This window comes from Bos grunniens, chromosome 1, assembly GCF_055505025.1.
Source record: "Bos grunniens cultivar Pamir isolate PY7600 chromosome 1, Bosgru_T2T1.0, whole genome shotgun sequence".
NCBI lineage: Eukaryota > Metazoa > Chordata > Mammalia > Artiodactyla > Bovidae > Bos > Bos grunniens.
The window spans coordinates 11,918,571-11,937,743 of record NC_141165.1 but is presented as its reverse complement, the minus strand read 5'-3'; the positions used below and the strand labels follow the sequence as shown (position 1 = coordinate 11,937,743).

The 19,173-nt window shown below is 58.1% G+C and overlaps 1 protein-coding gene across 42 annotated transcripts in view; it reads left to right on the top strand.

Annotated features, from left to right (window-relative positions):
* Positions 1-18,473, top strand: part of PCBP3 (poly(rC) binding protein 3) — a 232,935-nt gene extending 214,462 nt beyond the window's left edge. For 7 of the 42 annotated variants that reach the window (XM_086321460.1, XM_086321617.1, XM_086321374.1 and 4 more), the window contains 7 exons: positions 155-298; positions 3,004-3,045; positions 11,965-12,043; positions 12,464-12,523; positions 16,257-16,309; positions 17,266-17,435; positions 17,856-18,473. In XM_086321460.1, coding sequence (XP_086177586.1) covers positions 155-298; positions 3,004-3,045; positions 11,965-12,043; positions 12,464-12,523; positions 16,257-16,309; positions 17,266-17,435; positions 17,856-17,892 — 585 coding nt within the window. In that variant the 3' untranslated portion in view covers positions 17,893-18,473. The remainder of the gene's footprint in view (positions 1-154; positions 299-3,003; positions 3,046-11,964; positions 12,044-12,463; positions 12,524-16,256; positions 16,310-17,265; positions 17,436-17,855) is intronic. The other 35 variants (XM_086322335.1, XM_086322221.1, XM_086322134.1 and 32 more) reach the window with 12 other exon arrangements.
* Positions 18,474-19,173: the final 700 nt, after the last annotated feature.

Genomic DNA, 19,173 nt, shown 5'->3' with positions numbered 1-19,173 from the left:
CTGCGGGCTGTATCTAGGGTGGTGGCTCCTGGAGGACCGGGGGGCTGGGGAGGGCTGGGAGGCACAGCGGGCGGGGCTCAGAAGGAGGCCTCACGACTGTCAGGCTGCAAGGCCACTCTAACACTCTGTCTCCCTCTCCTGTCCCTTTTCCTAGTCCCCACCGAAAGGTGCCACCATTCCCTACCGCCCAAAGCCCGCCTCCACCCCTGTCATTTTTGCAGGTGGTCAGGTAAGAGCCGACCCGCTCGCGGCCTCCACTGCCAACCTCAGCCTTTTACTGCAGCCCCCGCCGCTGCCCGTTAGTGCACTCAGGTTTTCTCCCTTCTCACGTGCACGTCTCCCCACCCGCACTGGACGCAGAGCTCCCCCACCCTCGGCCCGGCTGGGGCTGAACGCGGGCCCGCGTGAGGCTGCCAGGCAGCATCCCCAGATGGAAGGGGCCCAGGACGACCCTGGTCTGTGCAGTGGGGCAGCACTGCCCAGTCTCGTTTCCTGGTGCTTTTAGGAAGCTCAGAGGGAAGAAGGGCCGGGGGTATTGCCAGGGGTCTTAGGACTCAGGGTTGAGATGACTACGACTGTAAAAACTGGCCCATTTCCCCCGGAGACACGCGTTCTCACACACATGTCCCTCCCAGTAGCACGTGAGGAACAAGAGGAGGATGAAGGCGGCCCGGCTGGGCCTCCCGGTTACTCAGATGGTCCGCACTCTCCCCCTTCCCCTTCCCCTTCCCCACACTGGCCGCAGGCCCAGGAGGCTGGGCACAGCCACACTGCACAAAGGGGGTTTGGGCAAGAGCCCCTCACCCTTCTCTCCCACCAAGAGGGGGTCGTGGCGGTTTCTGTCTTCAGCCAGTGGTTGGCCTAGTGGGGCCCACAGAGGGGCCGTGCCATATCTCCTGCCCTTGAGTGCCGGCCGCCACGGCAGGGTCACCGCAGCCTTGGTCAAGGACTTTGCACACGCAGCCCAGTAGTGCAAGGGGAGCTCTGCGTCCGGCGGTGGTGCTGTGTGTTCGCTCAGGGAGAGTGAAGACGGAGGTCCTGGGTGCCCAGGGCGGGGGAGGGGCTGAGAAGGAAAAGAGGCAAACGCAGGCCGTCTGTGTCTTCCCGTGCGGCCCTGCCCTGCTCTGTGAAGGAGCCGCATCAGATGGCCCGGTCCTGTCCCCAGCCTCCCTCCCCGCCCCCCCACCCTTCCCCCACCCCCATCCCTCACCTCTCCCCTCTCCCCAACCCCTGTGTGGCAACAGCGGGGTCCCTGCTCCTGCAGCCGCCTTTGGGGTGCTTCCCCCAGGGAGGCAGGAGTTCCCACGGCCCGTGCCTCAGGGCGGCCACAGCGGGCCAGCCCTGTTCAGAGCTCCTCTCCTCGCCTGCATCCAGGTGAGCAGGCCGGTTAGTTACCTGCCAGGCCTTGGTCCCAATGTGCGTGCAGGCAAGCCTGTGACGATCCCTGGTGGTGAAGCATGGGCTTTACCCAGAAGGGAGGCGGATTAACAAGAGCTGGAGCCCGGACAGCCTCCTGGCCATCGCCCACCCCCAGGCAGGGCAGCAAGGTCACCACCCCTGTGGGAGGGCAGGGCCTTAACCCGGCCCCTGTGCTCTGGGGACACCATGAGTGGCCAGTGAGTGACTGGTCTTGGTCGTCAGCATCTCAGGCAGCTGGGTGGAGGAGCCCGTGTTCCAGGCCCTGGCCCCCTCACCTGAGTGCGGGAAACGCTGCATGCCCGGCTTCAGAGCCTCTCAGCCCGACCTTCTCGGGGAAGTACTGGCTGGGTGCCTGCTGCAGAAAGGCAGCTCCTGCCTCCCCAGTAGGTTCAGACCCCAGAGTCTGCCCAGACAGAACCTACTGCCTGGGCTCGTCTCCACCTCTGTTCTGAAAGGATGGTGGGTGGCTGTGCACTTCAAATAGCACTAGCAACCCTGACAGCTGAGTGAGAAAAAGGTGTCAGAAACTGAGCGTCTGGGGTGAAGAACTGCAAATCGGAGCACGTGGGCAGCGCCCCTCCAGGGCCTGTCTTACCCAGAGACACGGTGGCACTGTGCCTAGTGGCATCTATACAACGCCCGCAGATGGGCATAAAGGTCCCTCGGCCCCAGGCGCGCACAGGCTGCCGCGTGCTCGCCGTCTCTGGTCAGGCTGCTTTCCTTCACTGTGAGGCGCCAGGCCTCACCCGACAGGGCTCCACACCCACCTCACCAGCGGGCGAATGTGGCTCTGCAACACGCTCCCACATCCCAAGTCCCGGTGAAACCCTTTGTCTTCACTCTCTCTCGGCTCTGTGTGGTTTGTTTGTTGATTGGCCATGAGTTTCTGGAAGAATCTTCGCTGAGGGACTGTGGGGCAGGGGGCTGGGTGTGGGGGAGGCTGCGGGTCCCACACACTTGCTGTGGCTGCTCTGTGTCACCGTCTTGAAGGCGAGTGACATGATGCAGCCCAACGAGACTCCCCTGGGGCCATACCACCAAGCGTGTGCTGCGCCCGGTCCCCTGGGGCTGGAAGACGCTCGCCAACCTGCGGCTGATTTGGGTGCATTTCTTAATCTGACATTTGCAAAGTGGGGTTTGAGTCACCTTTTAGAGTTTTCTGTTTCGTTGTTTGGTTTTCTTGGGATAAGTTATTTCCTGAAAGCGTGTAGTCTGATGGCTGATTAAACTCTCCAGTGTTAATAACCATCAGTCCCCAGCAGGGGTCGACTGGATGGCGCGTAGCTATTTCCTATTGAGAAACAATGGGGTGAGAGCCGGCCGCGTCCCACCTGGTCCCTCCAACCCTGCCCCCATCCCATCGCACGTCTGGTTGTAGGTCCAGCCACAAGGGACACGGGACCCCCGCCCCCAGCCTCCAGAGGGAGGGATCGCCTGTCCTATGTGAAGGGGAAAGCCTTAACCAGAGAGCCAGCGCCTGCTGGCAGGGGAGCCCGCCCCAGGAGGCCCTCGTTCTGTGAGGGCATGCGGTGAGGGGACGTGTGGCCGCTGCTTCGCGAGCTGATGGTGTCTCTCTCTCTCCAGGCCTACACGATCCAGGGACAGTACGCCATCCCCCACCCAGATGTGAGTTTTCACTCTGCCCCTTCACCTCCTCTCGTCACCACTTCCTCCTACCTGCATGCTGCTGTCAGTTGCTACTAATATTAATATTACACAATAATATTAATACGTTCTCCGTGTTCCTGACCTGTGTCGTATCCATATGGCCCTGAGTAACCTTTAACCTCTTAGCACTAATTCTCCCCTGTGGAGGACTTGGCCTGGTGTCAAATTGTTCTGAGCGTGGCTGCAGCCCGGCTGTTCCTCCACACCCGGGCCCTCGTGCCGTGGCCCCGGGCTGCATGTCCCTGGCACCCACCCAGGTGGGCAGGGACAGCTCAGGCCCTGTGTGTACCTGTCCAGGCAGGTGACGTGCCATCAACACGTGTGCTGGGACACCTTGGATGGGCTTGGGAAACTTTGGTGAAGCTGTGTGCTCCCTTTCAGCCCCCAGTTGGAGCAAAGTCCCTGCACCCATGAGATCCCGGCCATCAGAAGCCCATAGAGCAGACAAGGCTCTGTTCTAGTGTTATGACACGTTCCACACCCAGGGCTGCTCCGGACTGCATTCCAGTCTGAGTGTGGCACTGCTGCTGGAGGGCTGGGCATCCTGAGAGCCATGCAGGCAGAACCTCGGGGCCACAGGGCTGTCAATGCACCGGGCAGTGCAGTCTGCCCCGCTGGTCCCCGGCGGTGGGCTGCGGGGAGGAGGGGAGGGAACGGGCTCGTGTGCCGCTGCCTCAGCTGCAGCGAGAGAGATCCCACCTGAGACGTGTCCTCTGTGTTGGGAGGATGCGTCCACATGCTGCTTTGTGAGAGCCGGGGCCGGGGGTGGGGGTTTGTCCAGGCATAGGGGCACGGGGGACCGTGATGCCCGCCAGTCTTCTGCAGATCCTCACTGTTTTGAATTGGCAGGTTCAGAGCCAGTCGCCTAAGATGCAGAGCAGGGCGGGGGCGGGGTGGGGTAAGGATTAACTGACGCTGAGTACGTGTCTGTGCACTGTCATTGCAGGAAATTGCTATTGAGTAGAAAAGAAACCCTCATAAGCAACAAGTCAGATGGCAGAGAAGCTGATGGACGCAGGGCTGGGGGACTGCCCCCGCGCCACGTGGGGCTGCCTGCCCTCGTCCCACTGACCATCACTGGCTGTGACCCAGGGAAGGCGGGGTGCTAGAGCCTGGGGTGGGGGAGGGTGCGTCTCCATGCAGAGTGAGTGCTCGTAGTGCTGGGGGGGTGTCCATGAACCCGGATAGAGCACCCGCAGGGGTGGCAGAGGTCAGAGTGGAAGCCAGCTTCTGGGGTGGCACAGCCTTTGATCCCCATGGCTGGCAGTCTCTTGCCTTTGGAAGAGCGTCTGTACAAAAGCACATGCAGAACTCAGCACACAGCAACCTGGGTCAGAACTCAGCACACAGCGACCTGGGTCAGAGGGGCCAGTTTACCCCCGTGCAGCTCAGACCCGGACCCGAGGCTCAGACATGCAGCGCTGAGTGGGGCCTGTGCTCCCTTCTGAGGCCTCGCACACAGGCCACCGAAACCTGGGGGCACAGGCGCTGAGCGAGCCCCAGGGACGGCAACTGGTTTGGTGGATTGGTTTTTATATCAGTCTGTTGTTTTGCTCTTTCATGTGATGTTCTCAGTATCTCTTAAAAATGGGTAGTTTCAGATTTTAAAAAAAATTTTTAATCTAATGTATAACTGCTGTTACATAGTTGCCTTGAGGGCTTCTGTGAGGGCCCCCGCATCCCCCAGACCTGCATGTGCCATGGAGCAGCTGTTGGAAAGAGAGCAAGACTCTGATAAAACACTTCTCCTGCAGAGCAGAGAGTTGACAGCTCGAACCGTCACTGACAGTCTGTTCCAAACAAAGGGTAACAAGTGATGATGGCCAGGAAGGCAGTTTCATCTGAGTTTAATATTCAGTGGGATTTTTTTTAAAGCTTCATTTCTTAGAGAGGACTTCCCTGGTGGCTCAAACGGTAAAGCGTCTGCCTAAAATCTGGGAGACCCAGATTCAAACCCTGGGTTGGGAAGATCTCCTGGAGAAGGCAATGGCAACCCACTCCAGTATTCTTGCCTGGAAAATCCCATGGATGGAGGAGCCCGGTAGGCTACAGTCCACGGGGCCTCGAAGAGTGAAGACATGATTGAGCGACTTCACTTTCACTTTTCTTAGAGCACAAATATGATAATTATAGACAGTACTAATTTATTTTACAAGATAACTGAATACACCATTTAAACATTTCAACCCCAGTGACTGACACAGTCATCTTCCTGAATCAGGCATAGACCATGAGGAAATACATTTCCTGGAGCTGAGTGTTTCTTCATGTAGAATTAAAGCATGTACAGTTCTTCCTGCTTTCTGGTTTACCCGACTTGAGAATCAGGGCCCCACCCTCAGCAGTCTTCCTCCAGGTCCTCGCCAGGCTCAGGCCTTGTTTCACCAGAATCCTCCCGGGACTGACAGCTCTTAGGCATTCAGAGAGGCCAGGGACCGCTGGGTGGCTGGCCTGGGTCATGGCTGGTGGCCTCGGTCACAGCCGGTGGCCTAGATTACAGCTGGCAGCAGCAGTGCTCCAGGACACCTGCCCACTCCCCCACGGGTCCTGCTTGAGGGGCCAGACGTGGTTTCAGACACACGGGAGGACCCCAGCAGCCACGACCCAGGATGCGGGAGCAGACGCAGAGCATCATCACTGCTCGCTCCCACCTCTGCTCTTCCTGTCCCCATGCTGATTATACCAGGAAGGAACTGTTTTCCGCTGGGAGAAGTGAGTCACCCTCAAGCACCCCACATGTGAGGATCTTATTTCTAGTCTTCAGAGTTCCCAAGTCACTCCCTTGCTCGGCATCCCCTCCTTAAAGGGGCTTGGAAGCAAGCAGGATTGAGACCAGAAGTTGGGCTGGACCAACAGGGTCCTGGGTGGACACCGTCCCCCGGGGCTCACAGGGAGGACATGGAGCTTCATGGAGAGAGCTCCAGAGCTGGGGCCCAGGAGCAGCGGAGCTGGGGGGTCCCCATGATGCTGGGTCTCAGCAGAGGTACTGAGTGCCTGGGGGGAGGGTGGGTGCTGTGTTGGCCAGGTCATTGCTTAGCGAGTGAGCAGGCGGGAAATGGAAACACGTGTGTTACAGTGAGTGGAGGAAACCAGTGGGTCCTGTGCAGACGGTGGTCCCTGGGACCCCCCCTCACAGTGGATGCAGCTAGGACGGAGCACCTTCCCTGCCTGCCTCCTCGGTGTCCCCCTAGTCTCCCAGGGAGAGCCCTGCTGAGAGGGACCTGCATGGCTGCCCCGCTGATGCCCACACCTCTGGCTCTTTTTGGTGGTGGGGAAGCACCCTCAGCCTCACCTGCTGCAGAGCAGCTAACAGGGCAGGTTAACCCCCCTCCCCACCCCTCCTCCATGTTGCACACCTTCTCTGGCTGAGCTGAGCTTCTTTTCAGTGGCAGGGCTCTCAGTCCGCCCCTCCCAGAATCAGAACCTGGATTTTCACAAGACCCTGGATGACTTGTGTGCACAGAAGACTGAGAAGAAAGAACTCGGATCCAGTCAGAGCCCCAGGAAGAGAGGATAGGCGGGAGGGAGAGAAGACTCTAAGAGATGATCGCAGAGAATTTCTCAGAATCAGTAACAAACAGTCCTCACATTCAGCAATCCCAACAAATCTCAAACAAGATCAACCCAAATCCTTCTTAGACGTGTCCAAACAAAGCCACATGACACCAGAGACCAAAGCATATCTTCTGAAAATGGAGGGAGAAAGAATATTGCAGAGGAGCAATGCAGGGGCCACAGGGGTGATGAAATAAAACAACCATCAGAGGATCACCGAGGGCAGGTGTTTTTCAGACAAACAGCTGTGACCTCCTAAGGGGCACCCTTCAGGAAAAGAAAAATGACCGCAGAAAGGCGGCTATGAACACAAGAAAGAATGGTGAGCGAAGAAATCTGTCATCTTTTTCCTTTTAAAAGAGGCACAGATCAGAAAGAAAACATTTATATTTTTGTCCATTAAAACATAAACATCTGGGTCAATGAAAACACACTTTGTAAAATCAAAATCAATGCTAATTGCTGCGATTAACATACAGAACTAAATGGACCCCAAGAACACAGCTAAGATTTAGGATGTGGCCGAAGGGATGAAAAGATCCTGGGGCCACTGTAGCATTCAGGAGGAGGCAAAGATGCTGAATTAGGACTGCAGATGTATGTGTTACAGTTCCAGAGTGGTGGCTAACAGAAAAGCATTCACTTTTGTAACTTCATTAACGGTGTGGGGTGGGGGGACATGGGTGACCGGAAAATATCATTAATCAACACAGCAGAAAGGGAAAGAGAAAAGAAACCGTGGACGATCAGGGCAATTAACATAAGACAGCAGAAATTACTATACGTCTACGGTGACCAAAGTAAGAGAAACTTTCCAGTTAAAAAACAAGGTCTGTCAGATTTTTAAAAAATAAATAAGCAAACAAAAACAAAAAAGTTTTAAGTTTTATTTCAAAGGGAACACTTAAAGAAGAAGGACCTAGACAAATTAAAAAAAAAAAAAGATAGGAAAAATATAGGAAAATACTAACCCAAAGAAGCAATATACTATTATTATTATCAGTAGGGAGAAAAACAGACTTTAAGGCAAATCACTTACTCATTACTTATTGATAAACTGTTCAGTTCACTCAAAGAAAGCAATTTAAATTTGTATGCACCTAAAACACAGCTTCAGACACATGTAAAGGAAAAAATTAACAAACCATTAGGGGAATCTGACAGACACTGCAGCGGAGCCTGAACTCGAAGGCCATGTAGACAAGAAGGAAGAGATTCTGACGGTCCCGCCTGAGCCGAGTTAACCAACGTGCCCTGAGCACTCCCCAGCACAGCTGCCGGACCCACAAGAACGCTTACAACGCTCCATGACACATCGAGCACAGACTCACCATCTGTCAAAAGCTGGAATCAGAGAGACAGCTCTCTCCCACAAAGCAGTAAGTTAAAATCAATAGTTCAGTTCAGTTCAGTCACTCAGTCGTGTCCGACTCTTTGCGACCCCATGAATCGCAGCACGCCAGGCCTCCCTGTCCATCACCAACTCCCGGAGTTCACTCAGACTCATGTCCATCGAGTCAGTCATGCCATCCAGCCGTCTCATCCTCTGTCATCCCCTTCTCCTCCTGCCCCTAATCCCTTCCAGCGTCAGAGTCTTTTCCAATGAGTCAACTCTTCGCATGAGGTGGCCAAAGTACTGGAGTTTCAGCTTCAGCATCAGTCCTTCCAAAGAAATCCCAGGGCTGATCTCCTTCAGAATGGACTGGTTGGATCTCCTTGCAGTCCAAGGGACTCTCAAGAGTCTTCTCCAACACCACAGTTCAAGAACATCAATTCTTCAGTGCTCAGCTTTCTTCACAGTCCAAAAGGTGATTAAAAAAAAAAAATTCTTGTCATTATTGAAACTTAAAGCTGACCAGAAGAGCACAGTGAAAGGAAAGACACACGACCTTCCTGGACGGGACATCAGGGGCCCTCCCAGGTTGAAATGCGGGTACTGCCGAAGTGACACAAAGTCCCTGCTGCTGTATTATGTGAAAGAGCAAAGGCCTGAGCCAGCAAGCTGGTCACACTGAGAACTTCTGATGGGAAACAAACACTCTGCCTGTACCGAGAACTTCAACAACGAGAAAGAAAGCTGTAGCACTTTTAGAAAAAAAGATAGACTATCTTTCAGTTCACAGAAGCATAAGCTATTAAGGAAAACAGTGATGAATCTGACCACATTAGAATTTTTAAATGTGGTTTCTCTCAAGGCTCCATAAGGAGACTGGGGGAAAGATCTTTCTCGTACATAGAGCTGAAGTAGAATGAGAATCTGAAATATGTGAGTTTACGTGAATCAGCAGAAAACAGCCCAGTAGAAAGACGGGCTAAGGACACCAGTGAGCCCTTCACAGGAGAGGAGACTCACAGCCGGAACCATGCAGCCTGTCCCCAAATGTGCGTGCAGCTGTGTGCTTGTGAGTTCCCTCCTGAGCACTTGTCTGTGATTTATACCCCGACACGGTTCAGTGGGAAGGGCAGGTCATGGAGAAACGTCTGTGCTGTGGCGCCACCTCCCCTCCTTTCTTCCCTCAAATCCTGGCCACATTTGTGGTAGAAATACCTCAAAAAGTGGGAAGTCTCCTCAGCACCCAGTGCTGCTCCTTCCTTCACAAAATGAAGAAATGGAGCCCAGGAGGCCCCGTTAAGGACGAAACCAAGACAGGAAGATGTCAGCTGACATCCAGCGGTCCCCGACTTGGGGGGAGGGCTTCCCCGGGCACCCCTGTGCAGCCAGTCCTTCCCCAGGTGTCACCTTACACCCGTGGGTGCCGGAAGGGGTTATGTGTGCTGTGGCCACTGTTTCACAAAAGGCAGCAGGTGCGTGCCGGAGGACAGGCCAGGGTCGGAGCAGCTGAACTTCTGAGGCTCAGACTTCCCAGGTGTGAGCAGAGCCCTCCTCCTGGGTCGTCCGGTTGTGCCTGTAACACGCGTGGTGGCAGGCTCATCCATCTAACTGGGAGACAGAGGATCATCCCGGGTGTGGGGGCCATGGGCAGCCCAGTGGGGAGCCTTGTGAGTGTGTGATGTTCCTTCACCCAACTCACACGGCAGCACTTCTTCAGCCTGCCTGCCGCCCGCGTGGGGCCCGTCTCCCAGCTATGCCCGTGTCCGCAGCACTGGTCGGAGCTGGAGCTGACTCGGGTCAGTTCTCCTGCCCCCAGCGCCCCGATCTGCCCCGCCGTCCTGTCCGCTGCACAGCCGTGCGCTCCCGGGCACGCAGGGACAGAGGGAGAGGGCCCTGCCCACGTGACGACCGCACAAGCCCAGCCACCAGATGCACAGACACCAGCTGGGATGGAGTCGTGGACCGGAGCAGGGAGCAGCCCAGTCAAGGCCCTGAGGCCCTGCACACAGCGCAGACCCGCTCCTGGGGCTTCCCGCTGGCCCCCGGGCCCCGGGTGAAAGGGCTAGAGCCCCCAGGGGGAGGGCCGGGCCCCGCCGGTCCCCACCGGGCCCCTGTCCGTGCCCCAGTGTGGTGTCTGCCAGAAACTCCAGTGAGGTGAGCACAGGTGGCCTGCCTGCACTACCGGGGCTGTGGACGGCCACCTGGATGTTTGTCTCTGGACATGGGTTTCCTCCTCCATCCTAGGAGCTCTGGCCCCTCCTTAGCCCCCCTTCTAGCCCTCTGTGTAGGTGGACTCGGGGCACAGCACCTGCCCAGTGTCTAGTGACCCAGGGTGGCTTGCTGTGTTCTGGGGTAGGGGTGGTTTGCAGGACAGAGTTGGTGCTCCCACCACTCTCATCCTCATGCCCCCGGCGCCCATGGGTCCTTGCCGTCTTTCTTTCGACATGTCTCTGGAAGGAGGAGCTGAGCAGCGGGGTCCCTGGCCCGTCAGCCTCTTGCACAGGGTTGTCTTGCCTATGGCACAGCAGTTGCCGGTCGCCGCTCACCTCTCATCCCCAGGGCGTGGGCTGGTGTCCTCATGACAATGATTCCTGGGTGTGGTCTCCTGACACCTCTCAGGCTGCTTCCGTGCACGTCTGCTCAGGACACCCTGAGCCCCATGGTGTCGGGTCGCTGGGCTGACACGCCAGGCAGCAGTGTGCTGTAAGCCCAGCCCCATCTCACTGGGGACTCTCAGAGCAGACTCTGACCCGGGTCACCCCGTCCCCTCCTCGGAACCGCCAGATGTGGCAGCTGAGTTGGATGTGGCCAGCTTCCCCTGTGCCCCATCTCATCAGGGACTCTCAGAGCGTGCCCGGCCCATGGGAGACCAGCAGCAAACCCACTCCTCTGTCATCCAGGGGCTCACCCTCGAAGGCTGGGACGTCAGAAATCCCAGTGTTTGTCCTCTTCCCTTCCACAGACTCTGCAGGATGGGACCAATGGGGTGACTGGTCAGATCCACGTCTCACCTGGGGATGCCCACAGCTCTCCTAGGGTGCCCCCACCTTCCAGCCACGGGGCTCGGTGGAGGCCTCACAGGGCCCTGGAAACACTCAGGCTAGGCTTCCCTTGTGAAGGTTGGGAGTTGCGAGAGTGTCCTGGAATGACCTGGCCCTCCATCCACTCGGCTGGAGACGCGGGGCCAGTGGGTGAGCCAGGGCTAAGGACACATCCAGAGGTCTCCAAGGCCGGGGGTGGGGTTTAGACAGCTCTTCTTAGGTGGCCACGGCTCACCACAGTTACCTCCCTTCTCTGTTGTTTTTATTGCTTTTTTAAGAAGTGAGGCTCAGATAAAATAACTAAAGAAACTGTGTTTCAAAGCCCCCCACAAAAGTCTAGGGGATGGGGGACAAAGGTCAGGTCACAAGGGACGAGGGAAGGGTGCAGGCGTGGCTGGCCACATGGGAGCCTGGAACCCTCCTGGCAGCTCTGCAACACGCTTGGCTTCATAGCACCTTCGGGTGGAGACTTCAGCCCTCTGCCTGTGATCCCGGGGGCCCAGGAGACGGGCCGTGGGCTGTGGGCCCGCAGGGGGCCCCCACTGAGTCACCCCCTGGGTAGAGTGAGGACCAGGCAGCTATCTGGACGGGGTGTGCAGAAGGGAGGGGGCGTGGGTCTCCCGCCCACACACCTGAGTCCCGTGAGTGACAGTGTGGTGCTGAGGCTTTTAGGGGCCCTGCGGGTCCTGCTCTCCAGCTCTAGACCTCCCCAGTGAGCCCCGGCACCCGTCTGACTGGGGCTGAGACGGGGAAGGACTCAGAGCCTGCCAACCGACCGTGGCCCATTGGTTATTCCAGGCCAAGTCCTTGCGTGCTGCTGCGTCCGCCATGTGTCGCATGGCCCCCTTTCTATCTATCTGTGCAGACTTCTGTTACGCGTTTTTAATTTGGTGTGACTTGTACTCGATAACAATAACCTTCTTAGCTCTCGTGTCCCTCCTACCCCAGCAGTTGACCAAGCTCCACCAGCTGGCCATGCAGCAAACCCCCTTTCCTCCCCTCGGACAGACCAACCCCGCTTTCCCCGGTACGTACCCAGCCGCCCTTTCTGACCTCTCTTCTCACCCGGGGCCTTTCTCTCTCTGAGCGTCTGTGTTCAGGGCAGCGAGCGGAGCAGGTAGGGCTGTCTGAGTGCTGGGACACAGAGCTGGGCACGCTGCCGCGGGCGGGCAGGGATCTGTCTGATGTCTGTGCGGGTCAGTCACCCCACAGCTAGCCTTCCTGAAGGAGACGCCTCCCCCTCGAGGGTTCGTCCTGTTCTGCTGCCTGCTGGCTGTTGGGGAGGGCCTCCTGCAGGAGGCTGTACACCCGCAGGGCGCTCTGCCCGGACGGTGCCCCCGTAGCGCAGGGCGGCGCACCAGTCAGACTTTGAGCTTCCCTAGTTGAAGTGACCTTACTTCTCTCCTTGAGGGCAAAACATTAAATCTGTTTCTTCTTTGCTCTCCAGGAGAAAAGCTGCCTTTACACTCCTCCGAAGAAGCTCAAAATCTGATGGGCCAGTCGTCAGGTAAAATAAAACCACGCTAAATGGAGAGCCAGCAAGCCAGGAAAGGACCTGGTGGGTGGAAGGGGCCAGAGGGCCACTCGCTGAGTGCCTCGGGGGAGGGCTGCCGCCATCCCGGGCTGGCCCGAGCGGCCACTCCAGGTCTGCACACGTGGCTCCCAGCTTCCACCTATGGCTCTGCAATTGTGGTGATGGGTCAAGTCTCTGCCAGTGCTTGGGGCACAGCAGCCCCATCAGGTAGAAGGTCATTTATCCTCCCAGGGGCACAGCATGGAGGGCTGGAGGGAAGGGCCGACCAGGCTGTGAGTTTTCATAGGAGAGAAGACCACTCTGGGGTGGATCTGCACTGAATACCCCCTGACGTGGCAGGGCAGGCGTGGATCCCCAGATCCCGTCACCCAGGCTTGGAGCAGAGAGCGTGGCTCCTTACAGGCTGTTTGGGAGCAAAGCCACTGGAAGCATGTGCCCTGGACTTGGCAGGGCCCTGTGACAGAGGCACCCACCACGCTCCAACCCACTCCCCATGCAGGCCTGGATCAGAGCAGAAGAGCGAGGGTCCTGCTTATGGGGAAGCCGGGGAGGGTCTCAGCCGCCGCCTCCACTGCTGTTCTGGACCTCAGGGCATCTGCCTGTCATCTGTCCCTCAGGACCACAGGGGTCCAGCTGAGACCATGGGGCTCAGGGGTCATCTATTGAGCTGAAACCCCAGCTCTGATGATCCGTGTGCTTGCTGTGGGTTTCTTCTCAGTGCTGCTTTTAATTAAGCTATTGGAGATTTTAATGAGTGGAAATTAGAGGAAAACAGAATAATTTTGATTATGGAGCTGGATACCAACCTCTGCGCAGTTCCGTATCTGGGTGATGACACGTGTCCAGGGGCTCTGTGCAGCCTTTGCTGTTTATAGTGAGATTTCAGTAACTGCCCAGCCCTGGTCTCCGGGAGACTGTCTGGGAGCCCCCAGGGCCTGGCCTTCCCAGGAAGAATGCTCCCTCACCACACCCCAACCCCACCACAGCCCTCCCAGCATGACCTCAGAGACAGGGGACTCGTGTTAACACATCCCTATGATGATCTCCCTCTTCAGGGCCCTTGGGACCTTTGGAACTCAGGTGCACATACACCCCCACGCACACACACACACACCCCACGTGCATGGACACACACACCCCCCGTGTACATATGCATACACAACGCACATCACACACACATACACACATACACATGGACACACATAGACCCCATGTACAAATGCACACATGTTCCCCCACGCACACAGGCACACACACACGCCATGAATATGCACACACACACATCTATGCACACGGGCACACACACCATGCACACGCACACACATGCCCCCACGTACATATGCACCTATGCCCCCATGCACATGCACACATATGCCCTCCCATGCACACACACATACACACCCCATGCACATGGGCACACCCCCCCCATGTACATATGCACACATACACCCCCCATACACATACACACCCCCCACATACACGCACACACACCCATGCACACAGGTACACAAACCCCCATGTACATATGCACTCACACTCCCCATGCACATGCACACCCCCCATGCACATGCACACACACTCCCATGCACATGCACACCCCCCAGGCACATGCACACACCCCCATGCACGTGCATACACCCCATGCACATGCACACCAATACACATGCACACACACCCCATGCACATGCACACCCCCCATGCACATGCACACCCCCCATGCACATACACACCCCCATGCACATGCACACCCCCCATGTACATATGCACACACACTCCCATGCACATGCACACCCCCCAGGCACATGCACACACCCCCATGCACGTGCATACACCCCATGCACATGCACACCCATACACATGCACACACACCCCATGCACATGCACACCCCCCATGCACATGCACACCCCCCATGCACATACACACCCCCATGCACATGCACACCCCCCATGCACATGCATACACCCACACGCACATCCCCATGCACATGCACACCCCCTATGCACATGCACACCCTCCATGCACATGCACAGCCCCCATGCACATGCACACCCTCATGCACATGCACACCCCCTATGCACATGCACACCCTCCATGCACATGCACACACCCTCCATGCACATGCACACCCCCCATGCACATGCACACACACCCCCATGCACATGCACACACACGTGCCATGGCAGCAGGTCAGGAGCCTAGACGGGTTGTCCTCACCCTGAGGCTGCATCACACGCTCCCCGGCATCTGGGATTTGTGTGGGAGAGGCAGTGCTTGCGACTCCTAAGAGGAAGCCCACCCCTGGGATGGCTTTAGCAGCTTTTCAACGAAGCCCCCTCATTTGGAAAACACAAGCCAGGGAAGCAGGTGTGACCCCCAAACCAGGAATCCTTGCACGGTACTCAGGACCAGGGAAGTCTCTGAGGTGACGTTTTAAATGTCGCTGTCGATTGAGTATGCGTACAGATGGATGGGGACTGGTTACTGTATTGAAAATCCCTTTATATAAAGAGATGAGGAGCAGCAGCTCCAGGTTTAGCTGCGTAAGAGAAAGTGGCGGACAATTTGGGGTGAGTTGATTTGTTTGGCACAGCTGAGCCCTGTGCTCCACAGGCCCCAGAACAGCCTCCGCCTCGCCAGGTCCCTGTGCTTGAGACACCGGGGGCCACCGCACATCTTGTTCCAGGGACCTGGTTGCCATGGAGGAGGACATGCGGGCAGGGACCGGGCAGTCCCGTTTGTCAGGACCCCTGGGCATGTGGGGATAAGGCTGAGGGGCAGGGACCAGCGAGGGAGGAGCATGGGGTGGGCAAAGGGCTCAGGTCCTGGAATGTTCTGAACTCCGGAATGTTCCAGAGAGCGGCACCTGCAATGCCTGGCTGCAAGGGCGAGAGGGGTGGGGCCAAGGCAGGATGGCGGGGTCGCAGCCACCGGCTGGAGCTTGAGCTGCCTCCTGACAGGGTGGAAGCGCCTGGTATGAAGGAGCACTCTGTCCGGTGATTGCCTCCCTCCCCTTGGGGCCCCTCAAGGCCCCCCCCCATTTTGTGCACTGTTTCTGAAGCAAGTGTTGGACTTGTCCTTGATCCTGAGAGGCTGGCTCTGACTTAGTGGGTCCGGAGCTGGGATTTGTAGAGATAGAAGCTGCAACGTGTGAGGAGCTGGGCCTGGGTGCTCATCTTCACCCAGACACCCTGTGGAAAGGCACGTCTTCCCCGGCCTGGCTCTCGGGCCAGCCTCCCTGCCCCAGCACTGGAAGTGTTGTGGGGGGCTGGAGCCCCGGGGCCTGCAAGGGAAGTGGGTGGTGGCTGGGGCAGCAGAGGCGGCTGTGCTGGCAAGTCTGGGGCACGCAGGGCTGGTGTGACCAGCGTGGCCTGCATACCAGGCATAGACACCAGGGGATCTGAGCAATGTCTCAGGAGGCTGTGCCACATGGCAGCCAAGTGACGCAAGTTGTACCCAGGAGGAAAAGAGGAACCACCTCCTGCCAGGTTCCGCCTCCCTGTTTGAGAGATGCTGGGTCAGGAGAAGGGTGGCAGTTGGGACCCAGAGCTCACAGGCCCCAGCCCCCAGCTGTGCAGACCCTGCTCTGGGCATTCCCCAGCCCTGCCTGCCTGTGGCCAAGTGGGGAGCGGGGTCAGGGGCCCGCACGGTGGGAACAGCCTTCCCCCAGCCTTCACTCGCCTAACCCTGTCCTCTCGCTGTGCCCAGGTCTGGACGCCAGCCCCCCGGCCAGCACTCACGAGCTCACCATTCCCAATGATGTGAGTACGTCCAGCCTCACCCACCTGAGCCCACGTGCGCCCCTGCCCGGTTAAGCAGCTGAATGCCCTTGGGGGTGGGTGACGTCACCCCCAAGTTACCAGACAGGGAAGAGCCATGGGGGCATCAGGGTGAACTCAGAATGCAGATGCCAGAGCTGCCTGGGGATCCTGGCTGTCGGTGAAGGTCCTGCCCTGGTTCAGGGTCACCCTGGGGACAGGTGGTCCAGGAGCACCCCGAAGGCCCTTGGAGGGCCTCCCACACTCCCCCCACACACTCCCCTGACACGCTTCCCTCACAGGGCCTCACACACTCCCTTCACACACGTCCCCCATATGCTCTCCCCATGCCCTCCACCACACAGCCCCCAGTATAATCCCTCACAGGGTCTCCCATACACTCCTCCCACGCCCTCTATCCACACTTCCGCCACACGCTCCCCTCACACCCTCCCTTACACACTCCTTCACATGCTCCGTTACACCCTCCTTTACACACTCAGTTATCTCCCAGCCATCCTCTGGACCCTCGAGTCATCCTAAGAATGCCGACTCCAGTCCCCAAACCAAGATGCCAGGGCGGGTGTGGATCTGGTGTCCTTGGAGGGACAGCAGCCTGGGGGGCATGGCAATGGCTAGGGACATGCCTCTCCAGCTCCTGTGTCCACTCAAACATCCCTCCAGCCCGAGAGTGCAGCCTAGAGGGGCCAGCGTGGCCTCAGGCCCACAGAGGACACTGAGCCGGGTGAGGGGTCTCCATGACTGCAGGCTCTTCATTTGATGGGACTTCCTAGAGTTGAGGCCTCGAGGCTCCCATTCTCCAGCAGGAGTGGAGGCGTGCCTCTCGGGGGGACCCAGGAAGGGACCAAGGCAGTGGGACCCCCAGCTCCCCTTACGTCTCGGCTGCACTCAGGCCACAGTGGATTCTCTCCAAGACGCTCCTGCATCCTTTCTTCCAGCTAATAGGCTGCATAATTGGACGCCAAGGGACCAAAATCAATGAAATTCGACAGATGTCTGGAGCGCAGATCAAAATCGCCAATGCCACAGAGGGATCATCAGAGCGCCAGATCACCATCACGGGGACCCCAGCCAACATCAGCCTTGCCCAGTACCTCATCAACGCCAGGTGAGGACTGGGTGGGGCCTGGACTGGCCTGCCTCCCAGGGTTCTCTTCTGGGGGTGGGACGTGCTTAGGGAGTCTCCAGGTGACACAGGACCACACGCTTCTCTGTCCTCTCACCCTTGACTTCCACCCTCCAGCCATGCCCACGTGGCCCCACACAAGTCGCTGGGTGTTGACACCCTACATGGCACGCTGTGGGGAGCCCCACGTCCACGCCTCCCTGGCAGGGTGACTCCTGCACCCCTCCCCACAGTGGCAGCAGAAACGGCCGTGGCAGCTGGCGCCTGTCACATCCCCCTCACCCCAACCCCGTGTGGTGACTGGCATGCAGGCCCCAGGCTGTGAAGGAGGGGTCAGGACTCTGAGGACACCTCGCCCATGAGAACACGGTGACCCGTGACCTGTGCCCTTATCTTTTCCAGGCTGACGTCCGAGGTCACCGGAATGGGCGCGCTCTAACCTCACCGCGCCCCCACGCTCACCACCTGTGCAGACTGCCCCCCGCTCCCCGCAGATGTAGAGGTTTCTTTACCAACAGAAGCTATCTGTGGCTGCCTAGACCTGTGCCCACAATGCTCCAAGTGTGTCTGGGGCCCCCGGCTCCACCCTGACACTGCTCCAAGTTCATTTACGCCTGCTCCTCACGCGTTGGCATGCCATGTCCATTATTTTAAAGGCTTTGTGGCCACTCCCATCTGTGACGCTCTAGAAACGTCGTTCCTTAGTGTCCGTGTAACCTTTTGAAGACTTGGTTTGATGTGTGGACGTTGTCTCCGAGGCCCCAGAGCTGTGGCCGCAGGAAGCCGCCCCTCCCAGTGCCCTCGGCTTTGATTCCCGTGGCCACACGGGTCAGCACCGGGTGGGGTGCACATCTCCCTATGTCCGAGGGCAGGAGAGTGGAGGACTAGGGGTTGTGACAGGGGAGGAGGGAGTGGGCTGCTAGGCCCCAGGCATCTGTCTTTGGGGCTGACAGTGTGGACCGGCTGGGAGGCACCTCTGCACTGGGTCCCAGTTCAATAAATGATGCGCGCTGCCCCTCATCTTGGACTCCTCTCTGTGACCTCCCCACCCCTCCCCTCCCTCCCGCCACGCTCAGACCCCAAACATGCCGAGGAGCAGCTCCACCTTCTCAGACAAAGTGAGATTCCACCTGCTCCCACCTTCAGGCTTTGGCTTGTATGAATCTTGCTTGTCTTACTTCTCCTAAGCTGCTTGGATGGCAGAGATGTAACCCCAAATCCAGCGTCTGCAAGTGAGGCCACCCCCTCCTTGCCCTGGTCACACTGTGCACTCAGTGACCCTGAGCTTCCCAGTGGGAGCCCATCCCTCTCCACTGCCCCCCCAAGCTTAGCCCACCTGTGCTCACCCGCAGAGTCTACTGCACACCTCTCCGTGCTGATGCCCGGGGGACCCAGGCCCGGGGCAGGAGGCTGCCTTGTTAGGTAGCCCTGGGCCGCATGGGCACCACCTCCTCGGGCCAGATCTGGGCTCACGGGTGCTGTGGCAGGTAGGGGTCTGGAGATGAGGCGAAGGCAAGCCCCTGCCGTGGGCACCACCCTCCTGCATGAGAGTCCAAGTGGCCCAGGGGGCTCTTCCTTGGTGCCCACCCCTCAGCAGGAGCCCTTCTGTGTCTGCCCTGTGAGGAGGCTGCCCTGCTCCTCAGACTCTGGCCAGGCCTCTAGTGCTCAGGCCGTACAGGCACCCTGCCCTGCCCTCCCTGCAGTTAGCTGGTGGAGGCTG